The sequence below is a fragment of the Benincasa hispida genome, chromosome 1 (genome assembly GCF_027475165.1).
Source record: "Benincasa hispida cultivar pf3 chromosome 1, pf3_genome.v1.1, whole genome shotgun sequence".
NCBI classification, from domain to species: Eukaryota; Viridiplantae; Streptophyta; class Magnoliopsida; order Cucurbitales; family Cucurbitaceae; genus Benincasa; species Benincasa hispida.
Genome location: NC_143478.1, coordinates 62,619,328 through 62,639,158, shown reverse-complemented (window position 1 = coordinate 62,639,158; position 19,831 = coordinate 62,619,328). Strand labels below are relative to the sequence as shown.

Sequence of the window (19,831 nt, the reverse complement as noted above, 5' to 3'; positions counted from 1 at the left end):
TATACTATTAATTTGATCATGTTTAAGTCACCACATAAAGTTAAAAGTATTTATTTTATAGCCATAGATATGTTTATTGGATCTTCATAATATAATGCAAAAACAACTTTATTGAAATAAGACACTCAATAATAATTTATTGATAAATAGAATGTTTAACACAAAATTTACGAACGTCAACTTTTAGGATATTCCTTACAATATATACATGTGTAATGTAATGTTTGCTCGATACATTTTGATGATTAAACTAGATGTAGATTCAGTAAAGCAAGAGCTAAGATTGTGTCTACCTTGCTAGTGAATAGCTTTTTCTACTTGGATTTTTATTTAGTTTACTCATGTGGCCAAGAAACTAGTTAGGTGCTTCTATTAAAGAAGAAACTACTTTACCTTGCGGCCAAAAACAATTTGTACATATGGTACTGCTTTCTCCACAATCCTTGGAAATTAAATTAAGTTTAGATTTGTGGAGAAAGAGTTAAAAGATCGTGTGTACCTCACTTGTTAAAGAGTTTTTTTTTACTATGTATATATATAATTGGTCTATCTCAATGGTTATCATAATCCTTGAATTTGGCCTACGCTTCAATCTGAGTTAATTCCAGTATTATAGGTCAAGTCCCTATGAGAAGAGTAAGCTCGTGCACCTCAATATTTGAGGTGGAGTTTGACTCTTCTTGCACGAGACAACTCAACTCTCCCCACAATGCTTAGTCCCAATTTTTTGAAAAAAATCTTTAATTCAACTCTTCGTAAATAGACATCTACGTTAAAGCGAGCATAGTTCAATTTACTGTATTTATAATCAAGAGATATGTAGTTTGAATCTCTTGACTTCTATTATATTTACAAAATAAACGTCAATAAACAAAAGTGTATTTTACCTATATTATTTAATCTCATCCACCTCGCACTATCCTCAAAATGTGATGAACTAGTATTGAAACTTTTGCGTTTGAATATTAGAAAAGCTTTCCTTTTTGATTGGGTTGTCCTAGCTGATCCATCCACGTCGCCTTACAAGCTTACACGGCAAGCTTACGCATGCGTAACCATTCGGCTTTCCAGTTTTAGACTTTGCTCACCTTGGCGAACGTAACTTCTTGTGATTAAAAAAAAGTATATTTCAATCACATTTTCAATTCGATAATATTAGTTCCCGGCGTTAAAACCAGTTTGAAAGAAGTTTTGGATGATGATGACGACGACGATGAGGAAGAAATCTGCCAGTTTTCTATTCAGATACTCTCGAATTTTTCACTCGGATCAGCCTTTGAGTCTTAATCACAACAATTCGCTTCTCCGTTCAGGTTTCTTTCACGTCTGGCTGATTTCATTTGCAGTTTGCTCTTTCCGGTGGATACATCTGTTTGATTGATATACATTACTAGTTTGTTTACATTCTTCATCATTTTTAGGAACTTCCTTGTGCATGCCAATTTCACGATATATTGGTTCGTTTCGGGGATGCAGAAAAGCTTTTCAGGCTTCCGCGATCAATCATTTTAGAATGCCTTGCGGATTTCAGTTCAGACGCTTTACTTCATTATCGTCTGTGGTTCAGAGAAATCCTTCATTTTCGAGGTTAAATTCTGATGATATCGACTTTTTCCGGAGTATTTTGGGGGAGAAAAATGTAGTTCAGGATGAGGATAGGCTTTTGGATGCAAATACAGATTGGTTGCGGAAGTACAGAGGGACGAGTAAGCTTTTACTGCAACCTAGGAGTACAGAAGAGGTTTAATTCTTCTTCATTGAGTTGAGACTATTTTCTTTTTCGTTCTTTATAGTCGATGGCTTGTTGAAGTCAAAATTCTGAAGCTAATAGCTTATGGTTTGAATTATAGATTGTTGAAATATAGTGAAAAGTGATGCCATGGTCTACTTAATCTTGTAGAAGACATACATTTTAAATTTTTAGTTAGCTCATGTTCTGCCTGACTCTGGCTCTTGAGGAATCTCAATTAGTTCAGCAACATCTTTAAATTGTTCTGGACTCAATACATTCTTTACTTCAATAGCATTCATTTCTTCTTGTGATCGATTCTGTTTTTTCCTAACCTCTTTTTCCACAATGGCATTCATTTCTTCGATAGCATTCAATCTACGTTGAATGACTCTTTTTCTACATCCTCGACTGATATAAATGTAGGCCAACATATCTCTAACTGTAAAAGACTTCGAACCATCTTCACAACAATCCTATCCTTACAAATCAATACCAAATCTGCTACTCCAGGTTCAGTCTCACCTCTTTAAGTACTCACCTAATGGTTACCTGAGAAAAAAAGGGTATTCAAAGCCAAGAAGTGATGCTTGTTACGGATGCAGTGAATTTCGGACCTAGCTCAGTTATATCTTCCTTAGAATGTGAAAGTTGAAGAAGGCTATGAACGATGCGTTCCTGGCATTGATAAATAACCAAACATCGAGCTTGGTTCTGGAACTCCTTAAGAAATTATATGGGTGAGCTTGTAAGTGGGAACCCAAAATGAAAAGGCACTTTATAGCAACTATCCCATGATTGAAAGCAGGGCTTATTGCCAATAGATATCACTAATATGCTAACTTGGCACTTGCTTCTGCTGATAACTTCAATCTTAGACAAGTAGACACATCATGCACTTCGTTTTGGTGTGCTGCAAGAGCAAGTGTTTTTGGAACAACTACCTGCTTGTCAAGTAGGTGATGGTAATAATTTACTTGTTTCTAAACTGCAGAAAGTAATATATGGCTTATAAGTTATAACAACCCCTAAACCTAGTTTGATCCTTCACTAGTTCAAAGGCTAATATTGTTTCCCTTTTTCTTTTTATTTCTAGTTCAATGGCTAATCAAGCCCTTTTTTACTCTTTTACTGGTTACACTTTATGTATATTCTAGTTTTCATGGATGATATCATCATTTGAGGAGGTGCAAGTGGAAACATTTATGAACTTATTGCAACTTTGAAATGAGGATTCTGCTCTAAAGTATCTTAGACCTCTGAATTATTTTCCTGGCATGGAGGTGCTCCATTCTGCTTAAGATGGTCTACTCCTATCTGAATCCAAATATTTGTGATATTCCAAAAAAATGTTAAAAGTGGCAGAGGCGAATTACTACTCCTGTGATAACTGGATCCTTTTTATCAGCCAGAGGACTATTGTATTGCAGTAAGCAGTAATTACAAGGTTAGACCTCTGTTACTCATGCAATATAGTGTGTTGATTCACGTACTCCCACAAATGTGCACTGGGAGGCTGTGAAGCACATATTTAGGTACCTCTCCTCACATTTCCATCTGTAATGCCTAATCCCTTCTTATTAACTTAGATTGGAGATCTTGTGTGTGACTCCTTCCCTTTGGCATAGGGACTTCTTATCCTCACGGCCTTTAGAGGGAGGGAGGGAGGGAGGGAGCTCTAGGAATTATGGATGGAAAGAAATTTGAGAAATTTTTTAAAACAAACATCTTCCATGGCTCAACCGATAAGATTCTGTGAGATTGAAGGTATCATCATCACGGTGTTTGCTTTCTAAGGCCTTTACTACTTTCTCTTAACTAGATATTCATCTGAATTGGGATGTTTTTTTCTTTCCTTTGCATTTAGATGTGCTATTTTTGTTTTTGTTTATGTTTTTTTTTTTTTTTTTTTCTGTTTTAATTCACTCCTTTATGGAGTTTGTAATGAGGCGGGGAGGGATGGATGGAGGGAGGGGGGGGGACATATCCGCTGAATTGTTGATATAAGCTGTTTTCTACATATAAGTTATCTTAGGTGTTCTCTTCCCTGTTGAGCGATAGCATTCATCAACTTATTCTTGGGTGTTTCTTGGCTTCCAAACCTCACATAATATCGCTATACATGATTAAAGCTCTTCTCTCTCTTGGAATTGTGGATGGAAAGAAATTTGAGAATTTTTAAAACAAACATTTTCCATGGCTCGGCTGTTAAGACTCTGCCGGACTGAAAGTGTCATCATAGTGTTCTCTTTCTAAGGCCTTTGCTACATGATACTTTTCTGAAATGGGATGCTTTTATCTTTCCTTTGTAATTGTATTTAGATGTGTTATTTTTGTTTTATTTTCTGTTTTAATTCATTCACTTTTGTATTTGATAACTTTTGAGTAATAGTCCCTTTTTCATTTCTTCAATGAAAAGTTTCACCTTCTGCTTCAAAAAAGAAATAATTATAATAAATTTTTAATTAGTACTTTAGAATGAATTAGTTATTTCCATTTTCATAAGGGGCTATAAATATCAACGTTGACTTGAGGACGGGGGTTGAGGAACACCACCCCCCCCCCGTGAAAAAAAAAACGAAATCAAACAAGAACAACCCTCCAATTCTTTGAAATCATAAGGATGCTATAATTATAAAAGAATTTAGTGTAATTTGAACACCACCAAGAGGTCGTATTCTGAACTTGTGCCCAAAAGAATCAAAAGAGGTAAACTTATCATCAAACAACCTACTATTCCGCTCGTTCTACAAATGCCACAAAAGTGCGCGGGTCACACATTGCCAAAGAATTCTACCTTTAGCACAAAAGTTCTCACCATTCAGGCCATCCATAATCCAATCATCAATCTTCTTAGGGAGGCAACTAACTACCCTGAATGTGGCAAGAAGACAATTCCAACCTCTAGACTCAAAACCACAGTGTAAAAACAGATGATCCACAGACTCCATCTCTTTAAGATAAAGAAGGCAAATGTCAAGTTGATGCAAAGACCAATTGTGAGTAGCAACCATCGATATAAATAGTCGAATGGAAGTTAATTTAGCAACAGGAGAAAATGTATTAGAATCAGTCCCATAGATTTGAGCATAACCTTTGGCAACAAGACGAGCTTTTAACCGAGCCACTTTTCCATCAGGATTGACCTTTATAGCAAACACCCATTTACACCCAATAGCCTTCTTTCCAGTCGGAGGCGAAACGAGATCCCAAGTACCATTATCATCCAAAGCAGTCACCTCCTCAATCATTGCACTACGCCATCCGGGATGAGATAAAGTTTCATTAACAGAGTTAAGGATAGAGGTGGAATCAAGAGATGTAATAAAGGAATAAGTGGGAGAAGACAACTGATTATACGAAACAAACGAAGAAATAGGTAAGTACAAGTGCGTTTACCTTTTCGAAGGGCAATGGGAAGATCATCACTCGGTCTCAGATCAGATGTTGAAGAAGCCAGTGGTAGAGGACATGGGTCTGAAGGTGGCTGTGGAGGACACCTGGAGTAGACTTGAATAACCGGAGGGTCAGAAGGAAGAGACACAGAGGAAGGTGGAGGAGAGAAGATGTAGAAGATGAAATCTCATAGATAAAAAGATCATCCTCCCTCTGACACGGTTTCAACGGTGATGGACTAAAGGGTATATCTTTGAAAAATGTGACATCAAGAGATACGAGAAACCTGTTTAGAGTAGGACAATAATAACAATAACCCTTTTGAACACGCAAATAGCCTAAGAAAATGCATTTAAGAGATTTCCGAAGATTTCGTAGGAAAAAGAGTATGATAAGGATGAGGACAGAGGAAGGCATTCTATTAATCAGAAGCAAGCAATAGACATAGCATCGACCTAAAATTGCTTTGGAACATGGATTTGAAAGGATAAGGTGCGGGTTGTTTCAAGGAGGTGTCTGTTCTTTCTTTCAGCAACTCCATTTTGAGATGGAGTGTCTACGCAAAAGGATTGATGAATGATGCCATGACCACATAAGTAAGATCCAAGTACATGAGAGAAATATTCACCAACATTATTAGTACGCAAGGTTTTGATAGAGACATTAAATTGATTTCGAATCTCAGCATGAAAAGCACAAAAATGAGACAATAACTCAAAACGAATTTTCATTAAGTATAACCAAGTCACACGAGAATAACAAAGCAATGGAAACCTGTTTGGGACACGACTGGACAAGGACCCCAAATATCAGAATGGACTAACTCAAAAGGAGCACTAGCTCGTTTATGAACTCTAGGACTAGAACTAAAACGATGATATTTAGAAAACTGACACGAATCACAATTCAAAGATGATAAGGAATGAAATTTTGGATAAATTTTCTTCAACACGAACAATGATGGATGACCCAAACGACAATGGACTTCAAACGGGGATGTAACTCCAGAGCAAGCCACAACTTTTGGTATCTGATGGTAAAAAATGTAAAGACCCCCCCGACTCATGTCCTCTACCAATAATCTTCTTCGTCATACGATCCTGAAACAAGAAATAACTAGGAAAAAAAGAGACAAAACAATTAAGGTCACGAGTAAGCTGGCTAATAGAAATTAAATTAAAAGACAATTGACGCAAATGTAATATAGAGGACAAAGAAAGTGATGGAGTGAGAGAAATGGTGCATATAGTCATCAAACATTCTATGAACGTGTTCTTTTCCAGAGTATAAAAATTCTAAGAATTCTAAGAGTTCTTTCACAGAACCACAATGATCTACCAAACCAACAACCTCACTTTCAATGGAATTCTTAATCTGAAGATAAAGTCGAACGTCATCACGAAGCCAAGCCTTTTTCTTTTCATCTTTTGGTGGCTCCTTAGTCACATGATCATCTATATCTGTACTAAGCAAATAAAATTGGATTGTCCGACTCCAATCATAGTAATTCGATCCATTTAACTTGTGTTTAGTTATCTTTGATGCTAGGGGAATTACATTAGATACTACCATATGCTTCACTTCATCCATTATGAGCTAATAAACAGTTTGTAGATCTCACAAGCGGAAAGAACAAATCAGAATTGAAATCAAAGTGAACCAAAAGAACAAAACAACTCCAAATTGAACAAAACAACAACAAACCCTAAGCACAAAAGGGTATTTTTTCCAACTAACTCACAACCGAGTAGATTTCAATGGAACCAAATGCACAGAACAATCAGAAAAGATAGGCCGAGAAGAACCCAATTGACGGAACGTGGAAAGGGGTCCCACGTGCTCCCACACGCCGGCGCGTGGTGGCAGAGCAGAATCAGAGTGGCAGCGTGTGAGCTTCACGCACAGTTGTTTCCGGCGACTGACGACGGCAGACTTGATCGGACGGCGATGACGCTTCTCCAGGGATGGGTGGTGTAGAGAAACGGTCACTCAAACTTGATGAATCAACTCAAACCCTAACCTTGTGAGAAGCGTAAACTCTAAACCCTAACGTAGCCGTTGAACAAAAATTCTAAACCCTAGACCGCTCTGATACCATGTACTCAATAGAATAATGATCTTATTCAATTAATCAGGCTGAAGATATACATACATATATATAATATATATAGGCTACTCAGAAAACCTAATCTAGGAGATATAAAATGACAATAAAGGACAACTAATTATATTACAATATAAATACATATTATAACGAAGCTGAGATGAGCAACTTGAAGGGCAAATTAGCTAATGAATTCCAAATTAAAGACCAGAGGATCTTGAAATACTTCCTAGGGATGGAATTTATCCTTGTTAATCAAAGAAAATATGTCGTTTATTTACTTGAAGAGACAGACTTACTTGGTTGTTGTACAACAGAAACTCCTATTGGGCAAAACTTAAAATTGCAAGCTGCAAAGGATACAGAGGTAAAGGACAAGGAGAAATATCAGAGACTCGTGGGAAGACTTACTTATTTATCTCATACTCGTCCATATATTGCTTTTGCTGTCAATATGGTGAGCCAGTTCATGCATGCCCCAAGGCCAACCCACTTTGAAGCCATCTAAAGAATTCTAAGATATTTGAAAGAGACTTCAGGAAAATGGATACTATTTAAGAATGGTCATTTACATGTGGAAATTTACATTGACGCTGACTGAGCAGGTAGTACCACAGATAGGAGATCAACTTTTGGCTATTGTTCCTTTGTTGGAGGCAATCTAGTTACGTGGCGAAGCAAAAAACAAAGTGTGGTAGCCAGGAGTAGTGCTGAAGCAGAATTCAGGACTTTAGCACATGACATTTATGAGGGTATATGGATAAAAAGATTATTAGAAGAATTGAAATTTATCCAGGTAATGCCTATACGGGTTTACTATGACAATAAGGTCGCCATCTCCATAGGACAACCCAATCCTACATGATAGAACAAAACATATAGAGGTTGATAAACACTTTATAAAGGATAAGATTGATACTAGAGTGATATGCACTACCTATCTTCCTACAATAGAGTAGATTGCTGATGCATTGACAAAGGGGCTTCCAAAATTACAATTCGACAAATTGATTAGCAAGCTGGTAATGGAAGATATCTTTAAACTAGCTTGAGGGGGAGTGTTGATTTATGCAAATATTTTATTTTTATTTGGTTTTATTTGCTGTAATAATTCTGTAGGATTCTTTCCTTTTCTCTCAATATTTTCCTTATTTCATTTAGTTTGTATTCTATTTAAATTAGGGCTTTATACCCTTGTAATAAGGAAAAAAAGAGAGAAATATTTTCACACATGGTCATCCATGCCATAAATAACTCTAATAACCTCCCTCTAAAGGGCCGTCTCCTCATGGCAGAACCTCTAAAGCCATTTCATCAACAAAGCACCGTTCTTCTGACTTAAGGACCCAATACCAAGCCCATCGTAGATATAGGGAGGGAAGACCACTGCCACTTGACATGATGAGAAGCCGGTTTAAAACTCCCACCATCCCACACAAAATCTCTAATAATCTTCTCCATATTGTTAATATAACACTTAGGGGCCTTCATCAAAGAAAAGAAATAACATGGTAAACTGTTAAGAACCGATTGTGCTAGAGTTAACCTCCCTCCTTTAGAAAGGACCGAACCGTTCCATTTATCAATTTTCTTTTTGAACTTCTCTTCAAGAACGTTCCATGCCACCTTAGAAGCATTCTTTCCTCCGAGAGGGAAGCCCAAATAAATAAAAGGGAAGCAATCAACTTTGCAGCCCAATAAATCCGCACTGGCAGCAAGCTCATAGGGCTTAAATTAATCCCAATGAGGGAAGTTTTGGAAACATTTAGGGAAAGACCCGAGCCCAATAGGAACAGGTTGACAACTGACCACCAAGTCCTCAAATTCCCTACACTCCAAGAGCAAAAGATCAACATATAATCCGCATATTGAAGAAGAGTAACCTCAACTGAAGGCCTACCAAAGGAAAAATTCGGACCATTCTTCTTTCACTACAGTAAAGAATAAGACTGCTGAGAGCATCCCCAACAATTGTGAACAAAAAAGGAGAAAGGGGTCCCCCTGTCTAAGGCCCCTTTGAGCCACAATCTTCGCCCTCGGTCTCCCATTGATGATAATAGAGAAATTAGTAGATGAGAGACAACCTCAGATCCACTTCCTCCACCTTTTTTCGTAACCTTTAAGTTTGAGGACCGCATCGAGAAAATCCCAGTCAACCTTATCATAAGCCTTTTCAAGGTCGAACTTTAAAATAGCCCATTTCTTACCTAAAGCTCTCCACTCTGCCACAGATTCAGAAGCTGTCAAATTGGCATCAAGGATTTGTCTTCCTTCCACGAAAGCCAATTGGGAGTCGTTAATAATAGAAGGGAGGACTTTTTTCAGCCTCATAGTCTAAACCTTGGAAATAATTTTATAAAGCGAAGTCACCAAGCTAATAGGCCTATACTCATTTACCTTGATCGCCTTTTTCTTCTTGGGGATCAAACAAATGTATGTTTCATTACACCTTTTATTAATGATTCCGTTTTTAAAAAACTCTTGGAACACTCCAAGTAAGTCATTCTTCAAAATGTTCCTAGATTTTTTTATAAAATTCTCTAGTCATACCATCCGGCCCAGGCGACTTTAGGTTCCTCAAGTCAAAGACAGCATCTCTAATTTCAGCCTCCTCAAAAGGCACTTCCAAAACTTGACTATCCTGAGCATTCAAACCATTCCAATCCAAACCGTCGAAAATAAAGCGCGGGCTAGAGTCTTTCTTGTACAAACTGTTGTAAAACCCAATAATCTCATCTTCTCTAAGGAGAACCTGCCCCTCATTGTTCTCCAACATATTAATAACATTTTTACTTTTACGAGCTGAAGTCCATCTATGGAAAAATTTGGAGTTCTCCTCCCCTTCTCGAAGCCACTGGATCTTACCTTTTCGGGCCCAAGCACACTGCTCTCTAGACACAATCTCAGTTAACTCTGCCTGGCACACTTCCCTTTCCCTTCTATTATCAACTGAGAACGCACCTCCCTCTTCTGAGGTATCAAGCTTCTCTAACTTATCAGTAAGGATATTCTTTTCGTAGTTAATACAGCCAAAGACCTCTCTTGACTTGTATTACACAGTTTTTTTTTCTTTAATCATAGATTGAAATGGAATGAATTTGAAGATTTTTCTCTCATCTTTTCGAGCTATTTTGTTGTTTAGCCTTGGATTGGCTTAAATTGAAAATCTGCTGCTTCGGGGAAGAGGGCATGTGTGTGTGTTAAGGAAGCTCACTAGAAAAGCTGGAAGTTAGTCTGTTTAAGTTTTTGTTAGGTACTAGATATTTAGTATGGTGTTAGTTAACGGGTATAAGGCTAATTAGATAGATAGGTAGATACTGAATAAAAGTAGTTATTGTATAAGGGTAGTTACTACATGTTATAAATAGAGGGAGGGTAAGTGAGTGGAGGTTATCTTGTGGAGTGATCTAGGGCTTGGGTGAGTACACTCAAGAGGGAGGTTCCAAGTTCCTTTATACTTGGGTTATTTTGTATTTTCATCTTTATATCTCAATATATTTCAGATTTGTTCTCGTTAGAAAGCATCCTTACAGTTTTCTGTTGAGCTATACTGTTATGTTAAGTATCGGGAAGAGAGTAGGCATGAATTGGTTTTTCTTTTAGTTTGGCAACTCGATAATCTTCAGTTTTTGTTGTGATCCATATTATTTTTTCTCTATCAGATACTTTTCCTGACCAATTTTGCAAGGTAGAAAAATTGAACTTATTACCAATTGAAGTTTTAGAAGTTTTTGAACTTGTGTCACATGTAAGAAATATTATTAGGTTGAGATATCATCTGTTGGAAGACAAAGCTGTAAAATGGAATTAAATAAAAAGATAAATTTGTGCAAAAGATAAATTTGCGCTTACATTTTAATTTTCCATTTTTTCTCTTCTAATGAGGTGCCTTTGGACGCATATACTTTTAGTTAACTTGGATTGATATGTTTGTTTGACGCCTTTTCTCAGGTCTCTCAGATACTTAAATATTGCAACTCCAGAGACTTGCCTGTTGTACCCCAAGGTGGAAATACTGGTCTTGTTGGCGGAAGTGTTCCAGTTTTTGATGAAGTAATATAGTTGATTAGTTTTTTATTTGGTTTCTATACGGCATCTGATTAGTGTAGCACGTCTCCTTTTACATTCTTATTACCTGGATAATTATTTTGGTTTTAGAGTTATGGATATCCTATGGGTAAATGTCTCTGGTTATTAAGCTGTAGCCAGTCTATCAACATGTGCGTATCCAGATTGCTTGTTATTTATATGGACAAATTTTGTGGGCTCTATGCACAATTATGATATTATGTGAGTAATATCATTAAGTGCAGAAAATCCATCCATCGAGAAACATCATCTATGTATAGCTTTCTTTTTTAAAATTTTACAAAAAGGAATGGCATTCTTTTGAATCTTTTGCAGGTAATAATCAATCTTGGATTAATGAATGATGTCATATCTTTTGACAAGGTAAACACCACTTTTCATTTGTTTCCTAGTTCCTCTTTCTATCTATCCTCCCTATTTACTAAGTTTTAACTAAAAGCTGGAAGCACCATTTTCACCATTTTTTAGGCAAGATTTTGTAACATAACTTATCTGAAGTTCATTTTCCCTTCAGCATCAGTCAAAAGCCATGGAATAAGGTTCTATCTTTCCATTGTGGTCCTTTGAAACATAATAGAATTCACCCCCTCTTAAAGTTTCTCGGAGAAACTGACCAAAACTTCTATTTCCTGCTCGGGGAATCATTATCCTTGTCATTCTTTTGGATGAAATTTTTGTTTAATTTGTAATAATATGTCATGAATTTGTTTAATAGTTTTGGTTAAATTCTTTTTAGTTTTCTGAATATATAGTTTGTCAGCACATCCTCCATAGAGGGGTTAGTATCATGTATTGAACACTTTTGAGTCATAATAAACTCCTTAGGGTTAAGCTTTCTTGGAGAATTCTCGCAATTGTCTTTTAGACTACACCAAATTGCTATCAAGAAATCGTCTAATCAATGTTGGCTGTTGCAGTGGAAGACCAGTGGAACATTTGGATTTTTTTAAAGAAAATTCCTTCAAGTATTTAATTCTGATTTGTTACATGAAAGTATTATGCTTGACTTGCAATCATCAAATTTGGAACATTGAGATCTGAGAAGAAAAACTGGCAATGTTACTACCGTTGGCGAAGAGGTTAAGGAACCTCAAAAAACCAAACCTCTTCGAAAAATTCTTTTGTGGTTGATGTCTTAGTTCAGTCTGGGAGTTTTTTTTTTCCTTCCAAATTTTCGTTGTTTGATTGACAGGGAGGCATTGGATATCACAGATCTCTTCTCCTTGACAGGAGAGTTTGATTTTAGAATCGGGAGAAGGAATCATCATATTTGGAGCCTTAACCCTTCTAGTGGTTTCTCTTGTAGATCCTTTTCCATTGTTTGTCAGACCATTCTCCCGTAGGGGGCTCTATCTTTTTGGTCTTTTTGAAGATTAAGACCCAAAGATGGTTAAGTTCTTCGTCTGGTAGGTTTTGCATAACTAAGTTAACAATTTGGATTGGGTCTTGAGAAGTGGCCCGTGTTGGTTGGCTCGTTGTTGGTTAAGTTTTACACAATAAATTTTTATGGATGCGTTTGGTCTTAGAGATTTGTGGGAATGGTCAAGGAGTTCTTCCTCCAATTCCCCTTTCAAGGATAAAGGTCGATTCTTTTGGCTTGTTGGGGTGTGCTTTATGTGATTTGTGGGAGATTGGAACAATAGAGTGTTGAGAGGGATGGAAAGAAATCGTAGAGAGGTTGTGGGGATGGTCAAGGAGTTCTTCCTCCATTCGCCTTTCGAGGATAAAGGTTGGTTCTTTTGGCTTGGTCGGGCATGCTTTATTGTGAGATTTGTGGGGAGAGTGGAACAATAGAGTATTTAGAGGGATGGAAAGAAATCCTAGAGAGGTTCGGTCACTTATTCGTTTCCATGTTTCCTTTTTTGCTTCAATAACGAAGGTTGTTCGTAATTACCCATTAGGTCTTAATGTTCAAGCTTGCACAAGTCTTCTTCATGACTTTTTGAAGATTGGATTTTTGAAGCTTATGTTTGGCTAGTTTAGAAGTTTATGCTTTGCTCAATATCACTTTCAAGCCTCATCCGGATTTAAAGCTCTCTCTTTTGAGGTTCAAGTTTTGCCCTCTGCTGGATGTCTCTTTGGTTGGAAAGTCTTTTGCTTAATGGATTTAGTGGATTTTTGTTGTAGAGCTAAGCCTCTTCATTTTACGAAGACTTGATCTTTCTGTTATTCCATAGTATTGATCTTGTAATGTTCTTGTATTTGCAATTATTTGTTAAGTTTTTTTTGCTTCGTTTCTTGTACTTCAAACATTAGACTCATTTCATTAATTCAATGAAAAAGTCTTGTTTCCTTTTCAAAAAGAATTACTCATTAGGTCTTATTTTACAGGACTGAAGGTTTTTTCTTTTATTGTTTTTTCTATAATCGGGTATTCTTTCATTTTTCCTCAATTTTTTTATATCTGTGAATGTCTGGGCCAACTTAAGTTCACCTCGACTAATCTCATGAAATAATTCCTTTGACTCCATCATATTTGGGTGTCAAGGAAACTCGTAGGATATTAAATCCTAGGTAGGTGGCTACTATGGATTGAACTCCATGACCTTTTAGCCCTTTATCAAGGTCATGCCACCTATTTACCATTAGGCCAATCCATGATAGTTTTTTCAATTTTCCTCAATGAAAAGTTATTTCTTCATAAAAAAAAGAAAAAACAAAAGAAAAAAATAAAAAAATAAAAAATCCTTGCTAATTTTGGTTGACAAGTCAAGATGACAGTTTTATGAAAGAAGTTGGAAATTATTTTAGTGAAGATTTATGTGCATTTGGAGGGATTTTTGAGGTTAAACCAGTTGACTCAAGTGCATGCATTTCATAAATTCTTTTAGCAATGATTTGCAATCACCAGTCACATGCCAAACAGAGGTATTGCGTCCTAGGAATTAGAATGAAAAAACTCCTGGCATAAATAGTGAAAAATCTGCGAAATTTGTTTGCTTTATCAGTGTTCTGGTAAATTCAAAGCATTTTCAGTTGGAATATGTCATAACCATAGAAAGAAGCCAATGGCAACTTTGGAAGTTTGTGTTGTTTCCTCCTATCTTATTTATTTTTAAACTCAAGGGCGAGTGGCCTCTTTTTTTTTTTTTTTTTTTTTTTTTTTTTTGAGGAGGGAATTGATGTAGTAAGTTGTTTACTAGTTTTGGTTAAAATTCATTTTAGTTTTTAAAATACATAGTTCGTCACTAAATCCACCATAAATCCTTTGGGTTAGATTTCTTTAGGATTTCTCTCCTTCGTCATTAGGCTACACCATAATATAACTATTTTTTTTAGTGCAATTATGTGATCAATGCTTATTTGGTAGTTATTCTGTTGCGTTCTTCAGGTTAGCGGCATACTTGTTTGTGAAGCCGGTGGCATCTTAGAAAACTTATCCTCTTTTCTGGACAGCCAAGGGTAATATTCTTGCCAACATACACTTCTTGAAAATTTCCTTTTCAAGTTCCACAACGTGAAGAAGACTTGACTGTCTACTTACTGTTCAGTAAAAGTTGCCTAGTATGCTTTATCACATTAATAATTACCGGGAATTACAATGCTATATGTCACCTTGTGCTTTTGCGGAGCCTGTTTCAGTGTATGCTAATTGCTACCGTAATTTTCTTTACATGGTAGATCAAAGTTTGAAGTGCTATGTTAGAGGAGTTATCTGCTTCATTCTTTTCTCTCTGAGGCTCTAGACGTCTTTAATAGTAGATAAATAATTCACTAATTGAATTGGGAAGCAATTTAAAATGAAGGGTTGCAGTTGAAACGCAGGAAATGTTTTTTTTTTCTATGAGATAAATGGTGATTTAGTTTCATACTAAACGCACCAAATTCTTGTGGTATTGTTTTGCCTTTATTTTTTCTCTCTCTCTCTTAAAACAAGTCTTGATTTTTCAATTGTTTATTGGAATGATGAACACTTATGTGGAAGTCTTGGAAAGCCTGTTATTGAATATTTAGGAACTTTTGAATCAGTGTGCCATCTCCAATGAGATTAACGAACCTGAGGTGGATTTATCCAAATATTTGATCAACTATCTTTTGGTAGACTAAACAACAACAAATACATGTTGATCTTTCTATATATACATATATATTAACACAGATTCAAATGCAAATAATTTGTATATAAACGCATATGATGCTCCTAGAAAATAAACGATATAATTGATGAGTCAAATGAAAAAATTATGTCAATAACGTTATTGGCATTGCCAATTGAAAAGATGAATGCAAAAGTGTTTAAAAACGATTTTTCAACATTCTGCCTATTAGTATTGTAATGACAATGATAATGGTAATATACTTGATGCAACAACCTTATAAAAATAGGATTTGTTTGTTCTATAGGTTCTACAACTGCATAAGCTCTAAGGTAATACAATTGATGCATGGGCCAATGAGTATAACATGATGTCAAATTTACTAGTTTCTTTCATTTTCCTGCAACTCTTCCCTTCCTAGCTGAAGAATTCTTTTTTCTGCCCAGCATCAATTTGTTTTCATGATATTTTATGCCTCCATTCAGATTTATAATGCCACTGGACTTGGGTGCTAAAGGAAGCTGCCAGATTGGTGGAAATGTTTCTACTAATGCAGGTGGTTTGCGCCTTGTTCGTTATGGATCTCTTCATGGCAGTGTACTTGGTAAGGACTCTATATGGTCATTCTGGTTCATGATTTACATACATAATTATGTCTCTTGATTTAATTGATATGTGCACAAATCCCAAAGAAAGTAGCATTTGATGCTCATATCCGTTCTTATTAAAGAAGTGAATCATAAAGGAGCGAAGCTAAAGCTTTGATGATGGGTCTGATAAGTGGCTTTGACTCAGTTGCAATTGCAAATGTGGGAATTTGAAAGTGCTTGCCAAACCTTTTCTTTGAAAGCTTATGTGCTCAGCATGTTTTTGTCAAATCTTTCAGGACTTGAAGTTGTTTTAGCTGATGGTAGTGTGCTCGACATGCTGGGAACTTTAAGAAAAGATAATACTGGATATGATTTGAAGCATTTGTTTATAGGTATGTGCTTATTCTTTCATCTATTTCGTATTTAATCTATAAATCTACGGTCTCTATAAAAAGTTGTATCAACATTGATAATGTTTTATGTTGTAGGCAGTGAAGGTACCTTGGGCATTATAACCAAGATTTCAATTCTTACCCCACCTAAACTACCTGCTACTAATGTTGCATTTCTTGGATGTAAAGATTACTCGAGCTGCCAGGTATCCCACCTCTGGTTTTTCTGTTTGCCATAATGTACTTTTTCTGAATAATTTTAGTTGATCCGATCGAATTATGAACCAATGGTAGCACAACTTTCAAAATCTTTGACATTTGTGGTTAAATGGAAGTTATTGAAAATTATAGATCTTCAATCTGCATGAGTACTCAAGGAATTGGTAAAATCATTCAAAGATCTGCCAATTATCAAGTCTAAATTGTTATTATAAACTAATCCTTTGGGCCTTTATGAATTCCTTTTGCTTCTCCTTTCCCTTATTTGAGGGGAAAAAACCCGTCTGCTTCTTGCTTTGCCAAAGTACTTACATTTTCCCTGATATTTATGTACTTATCTATTAAATAGAAACTTCTAGTGGATGCAAAGAGGAAACTTGGGGAGATTCTTTCAGCATTTGAATTCCTGGATAACATGTCGATGGATTTGGTGAGGTCTCTTCATCCTTATTTTCTTCTTCAAATCGTGGATAACTTAATAGTTTGGAAGATCTTTGGGGATAGTTTTCTTATTTGGATATGGTTATGGTAGTACCAGTTGAAAGTCAAGGGCCATTACAATACATGATCTGGTGAACAGTTTATTTTTAATTTTTTAGAAACAATAGAAACGTTGAACACAAGTAATATGCATTTGAAAAAATTGAATCTAATTTGTATTAAGTTTACATAAACGATTATAGATTGCTGAAGGATTTTAATAATAATAGAAGGTTGTTTTATTTGTTCCCCGAATGTTCCAAAAATTCAATTTAGTAAATATTAATTATTAACACTCGCAGCTGTATAATATAGTTATCCTTGACTGACTTGATTTAGGAATGAATTATAAGTATGCCCAACTATTTTCCTTAATTCTCTTCGGAAAAAAAAAAAGATATGTTTCTACTTTCTATTTTTGTACTTTCAAAGCGATACTCACTTCACTCTATGTGTATAGGTTCTCAATCATTTAGAAGGTATTCGAAATCCATTGCCTCCGACAATGCATAACTTTTATGTTCTGATCGAGACGACGGGCACTGATGAATCATATGACAAGTACGAGCTTGTAATTCATTCATCTGCTTGGACAGTTCTTTATTGGTGTTAAAAAAAGATATCTTTGATAATTCTCATATTTGAATGTATTTGGAATCACCTGTAAGTTCAAAAAGAGCGGAAAAAGCATAAAATAAAGAATTTTGAGTCGTGAGGATCTATGAAGAGCAATAAAGTCGTGAGATCTAAGATATCTATAATCCACCAAGATTAAAATGGAAATACATAAGCTCTTCTTCGCAGCTGGGGTTGCTAATACATCTGTGTTTGCTTGCTCATGTTCTTTAACATATCACTATGAAAGGTGTTTGAAGTATAGTACTGTTAAAGAGAAAAATGCTATTGAAAATCAAGGACTTATTGAAATATTATTGTTTTCCTTAAAAACCAAAATAGCAAGTAAAGCTTATCACTTCCATGCCCTGAATTTTGTTCTGAAATCAAACAAAAACTCGAGTAGAAATGTGTTGTCAATAACAGGTGACTACAATTTCTTTTCTTCTACATAATGTCACAAATTAAACAGATGTGAGCCTATGCTAGAAAATTAAAAATGTTGCTGCTTTGACATGTTATTGCAATCTTATTTGCTTCTATCTTTTATTTGGATTACCAGGGAAAAGCTTGAAGCATTTCTACTTAGTTCGATGGAAGGTGGTTTAATCTCTGATGGTGTTCTCGCACAAGACATCAACCAAATATCCTCTTTTTGGCATATCCGTGAGGTATTTATCCCTGCTATATACTGATCTTCAATCGATATTGCTGTCAGTTTTAGGGAGTGATGCTATATGGCACTCAAATATTTTAGCACACCTCTATTCTCATTCATTGATATAAATGTCATTATGAGGCCTGCGTTCTATTTGCAATTGATTGTTTCTTTTATCTTCTCTAGTTCGATTTTTGTCTTGACTGTAGGGTATTCCAGAGGCATTGATGAAAGCAGGAGCTGTTTACAAGTATGATTTGTCGTTACCTGTCGAGAAGATGTACGATCTTGTCGAAGCAATGCGAACAAGACTTGGTAAGAGGTATTCCTCACAGGAACTTGTGATTTTTGAAGACCATGACTTATAGGCACTTCAAAATCTGCTCTCTTTAGGCAACTCCGCTAAAGTAATTGGTTACGGCCACCTTGGAGATGGTAATTTGCATCTGAATATTTCAACTCCACAATATGATGATGCGGTAATCCCACCTGTTCATCCTGTCCAGCTGAGATCTTTAGGTATTTAGTATCAGTTTTTAACCATGTGTGATAACTTCTCAGGTTTTCGCACAAATTGAACCCTTTGTCTATGAGTGGACTTCTAACCATCGTGGAAGCATCAGTGCAGAGCATGGCTTGGGATTGATGAAAGCCAATAAGATTTTCTACACCAAGTCCTCTGAAACTGTTCGTCTTTTAAAAACTTCATGAGTTTTCCTATACTTATTATTTCATTGAAGTGTGGCCTTGTTTTATAACATTTTAAAGGCACACTAATTCTGATAGGTACAAATCATGGCTTCTATTAAGAAATTGCTGGACCCTCGTGGCATACTCAACCCCTATAAAGTTCTGCCGCACTCCCTTGCTTCCTAACCTGAGCCAGGTTCTCGACTCGACTCTTCTTGAATAAATACTCGAGTGGTTGAGTTTAGCAAAGCATTTCATAGGTGCTTGTGAAATAAAGAATCAACAACAAACGGGTTTGTATGTTGATGCCTAAGCAAATCCAAAAATGCACATATCTGACAAATATTGCTTTAAAATTCTGAAGGGATGTTGTAGCTAGCTAATCATAAAAGTAAGATGTCAATTCTGTTATTTAGAGCTTCCGTTGATATATCAGACATTAAGTGCTTGCATTATAGTGACGTACCTGTCATGTTTGAGAGAAATCCTACCGCTCATTTGTCTTTGGTATATGTAAAAATTACTTGAAATGTATAGTTGGAATAGCCAAGGGCTGTTCTATAGTGAATTTGTTTTTATTTTCTGCATTAAGAGATCATACTTGACTAGTATTTTTTTTTGTTTTTTTTTGTTTTCTAGTGTAACTTCAATAGCAGTGTTTTAAAATTTAACAAAAAAGTTGAGAACTAAGAAAACGTAGTTTTCAAAACTTGTTTCTTTCATAAGGACCTTACACTTGAATGATATCTGATTTGTTTTCTTGTACGTTTGAAAATTATCTTATTGGAATGATGTTCACTAAATCCTCTTTCTGGAAGTATGTAGGATTTTA

At 35.8% G+C, this 19,831-nt stretch overlaps 1 protein-coding gene across 3 annotated transcripts; it reads left to right on the top strand.

Annotated features, from left to right (window-relative positions):
* The first annotated feature begins 924 nt into the window (after window positions 1-924).
* On the top strand, window positions 925-19,607 carry D2HGDH (FAD-linked oxidases family protein). 3 transcript variants are annotated; one of them, XM_039041009.2, is made up of 15 exons: window positions 925-1,313; window positions 1,422-1,741; window positions 11,181-11,282; window positions 11,634-11,681; window positions 14,650-14,720; window positions 15,841-15,959; window positions 16,242-16,337; window positions 16,434-16,543; window positions 16,906-16,986; window positions 17,497-17,597; window positions 18,214-18,322; window positions 18,519-18,624; window positions 18,703-18,788; window positions 18,871-18,996; window positions 19,096-19,607. In XM_039041009.2, exons 1-15 carry the CDS (start codon window positions 1,196-1,198, stop codon window positions 19,183-19,185), a joined length of 1,683 nt encoding a protein of 560 aa, XP_038896937.1. In that variant the 5' UTR covers window positions 925-1,195; the 3' UTR covers window positions 19,186-19,607. The 3 variants fall into 3 exon arrangements, with proteins under 3 accessions (XP_038896937.1, XP_090174405.1, XP_038896946.1); XM_090318279.1 differs by having other exon boundaries at window positions 930-1,313; window positions 11,181-11,235; XM_039041018.2 differs by lacking the exon at window positions 11,634-11,681 and having other exon boundaries at window positions 930-1,313.
* The last annotated feature ends 224 nt before the right edge of the window (window positions 19,608-19,831 follow it).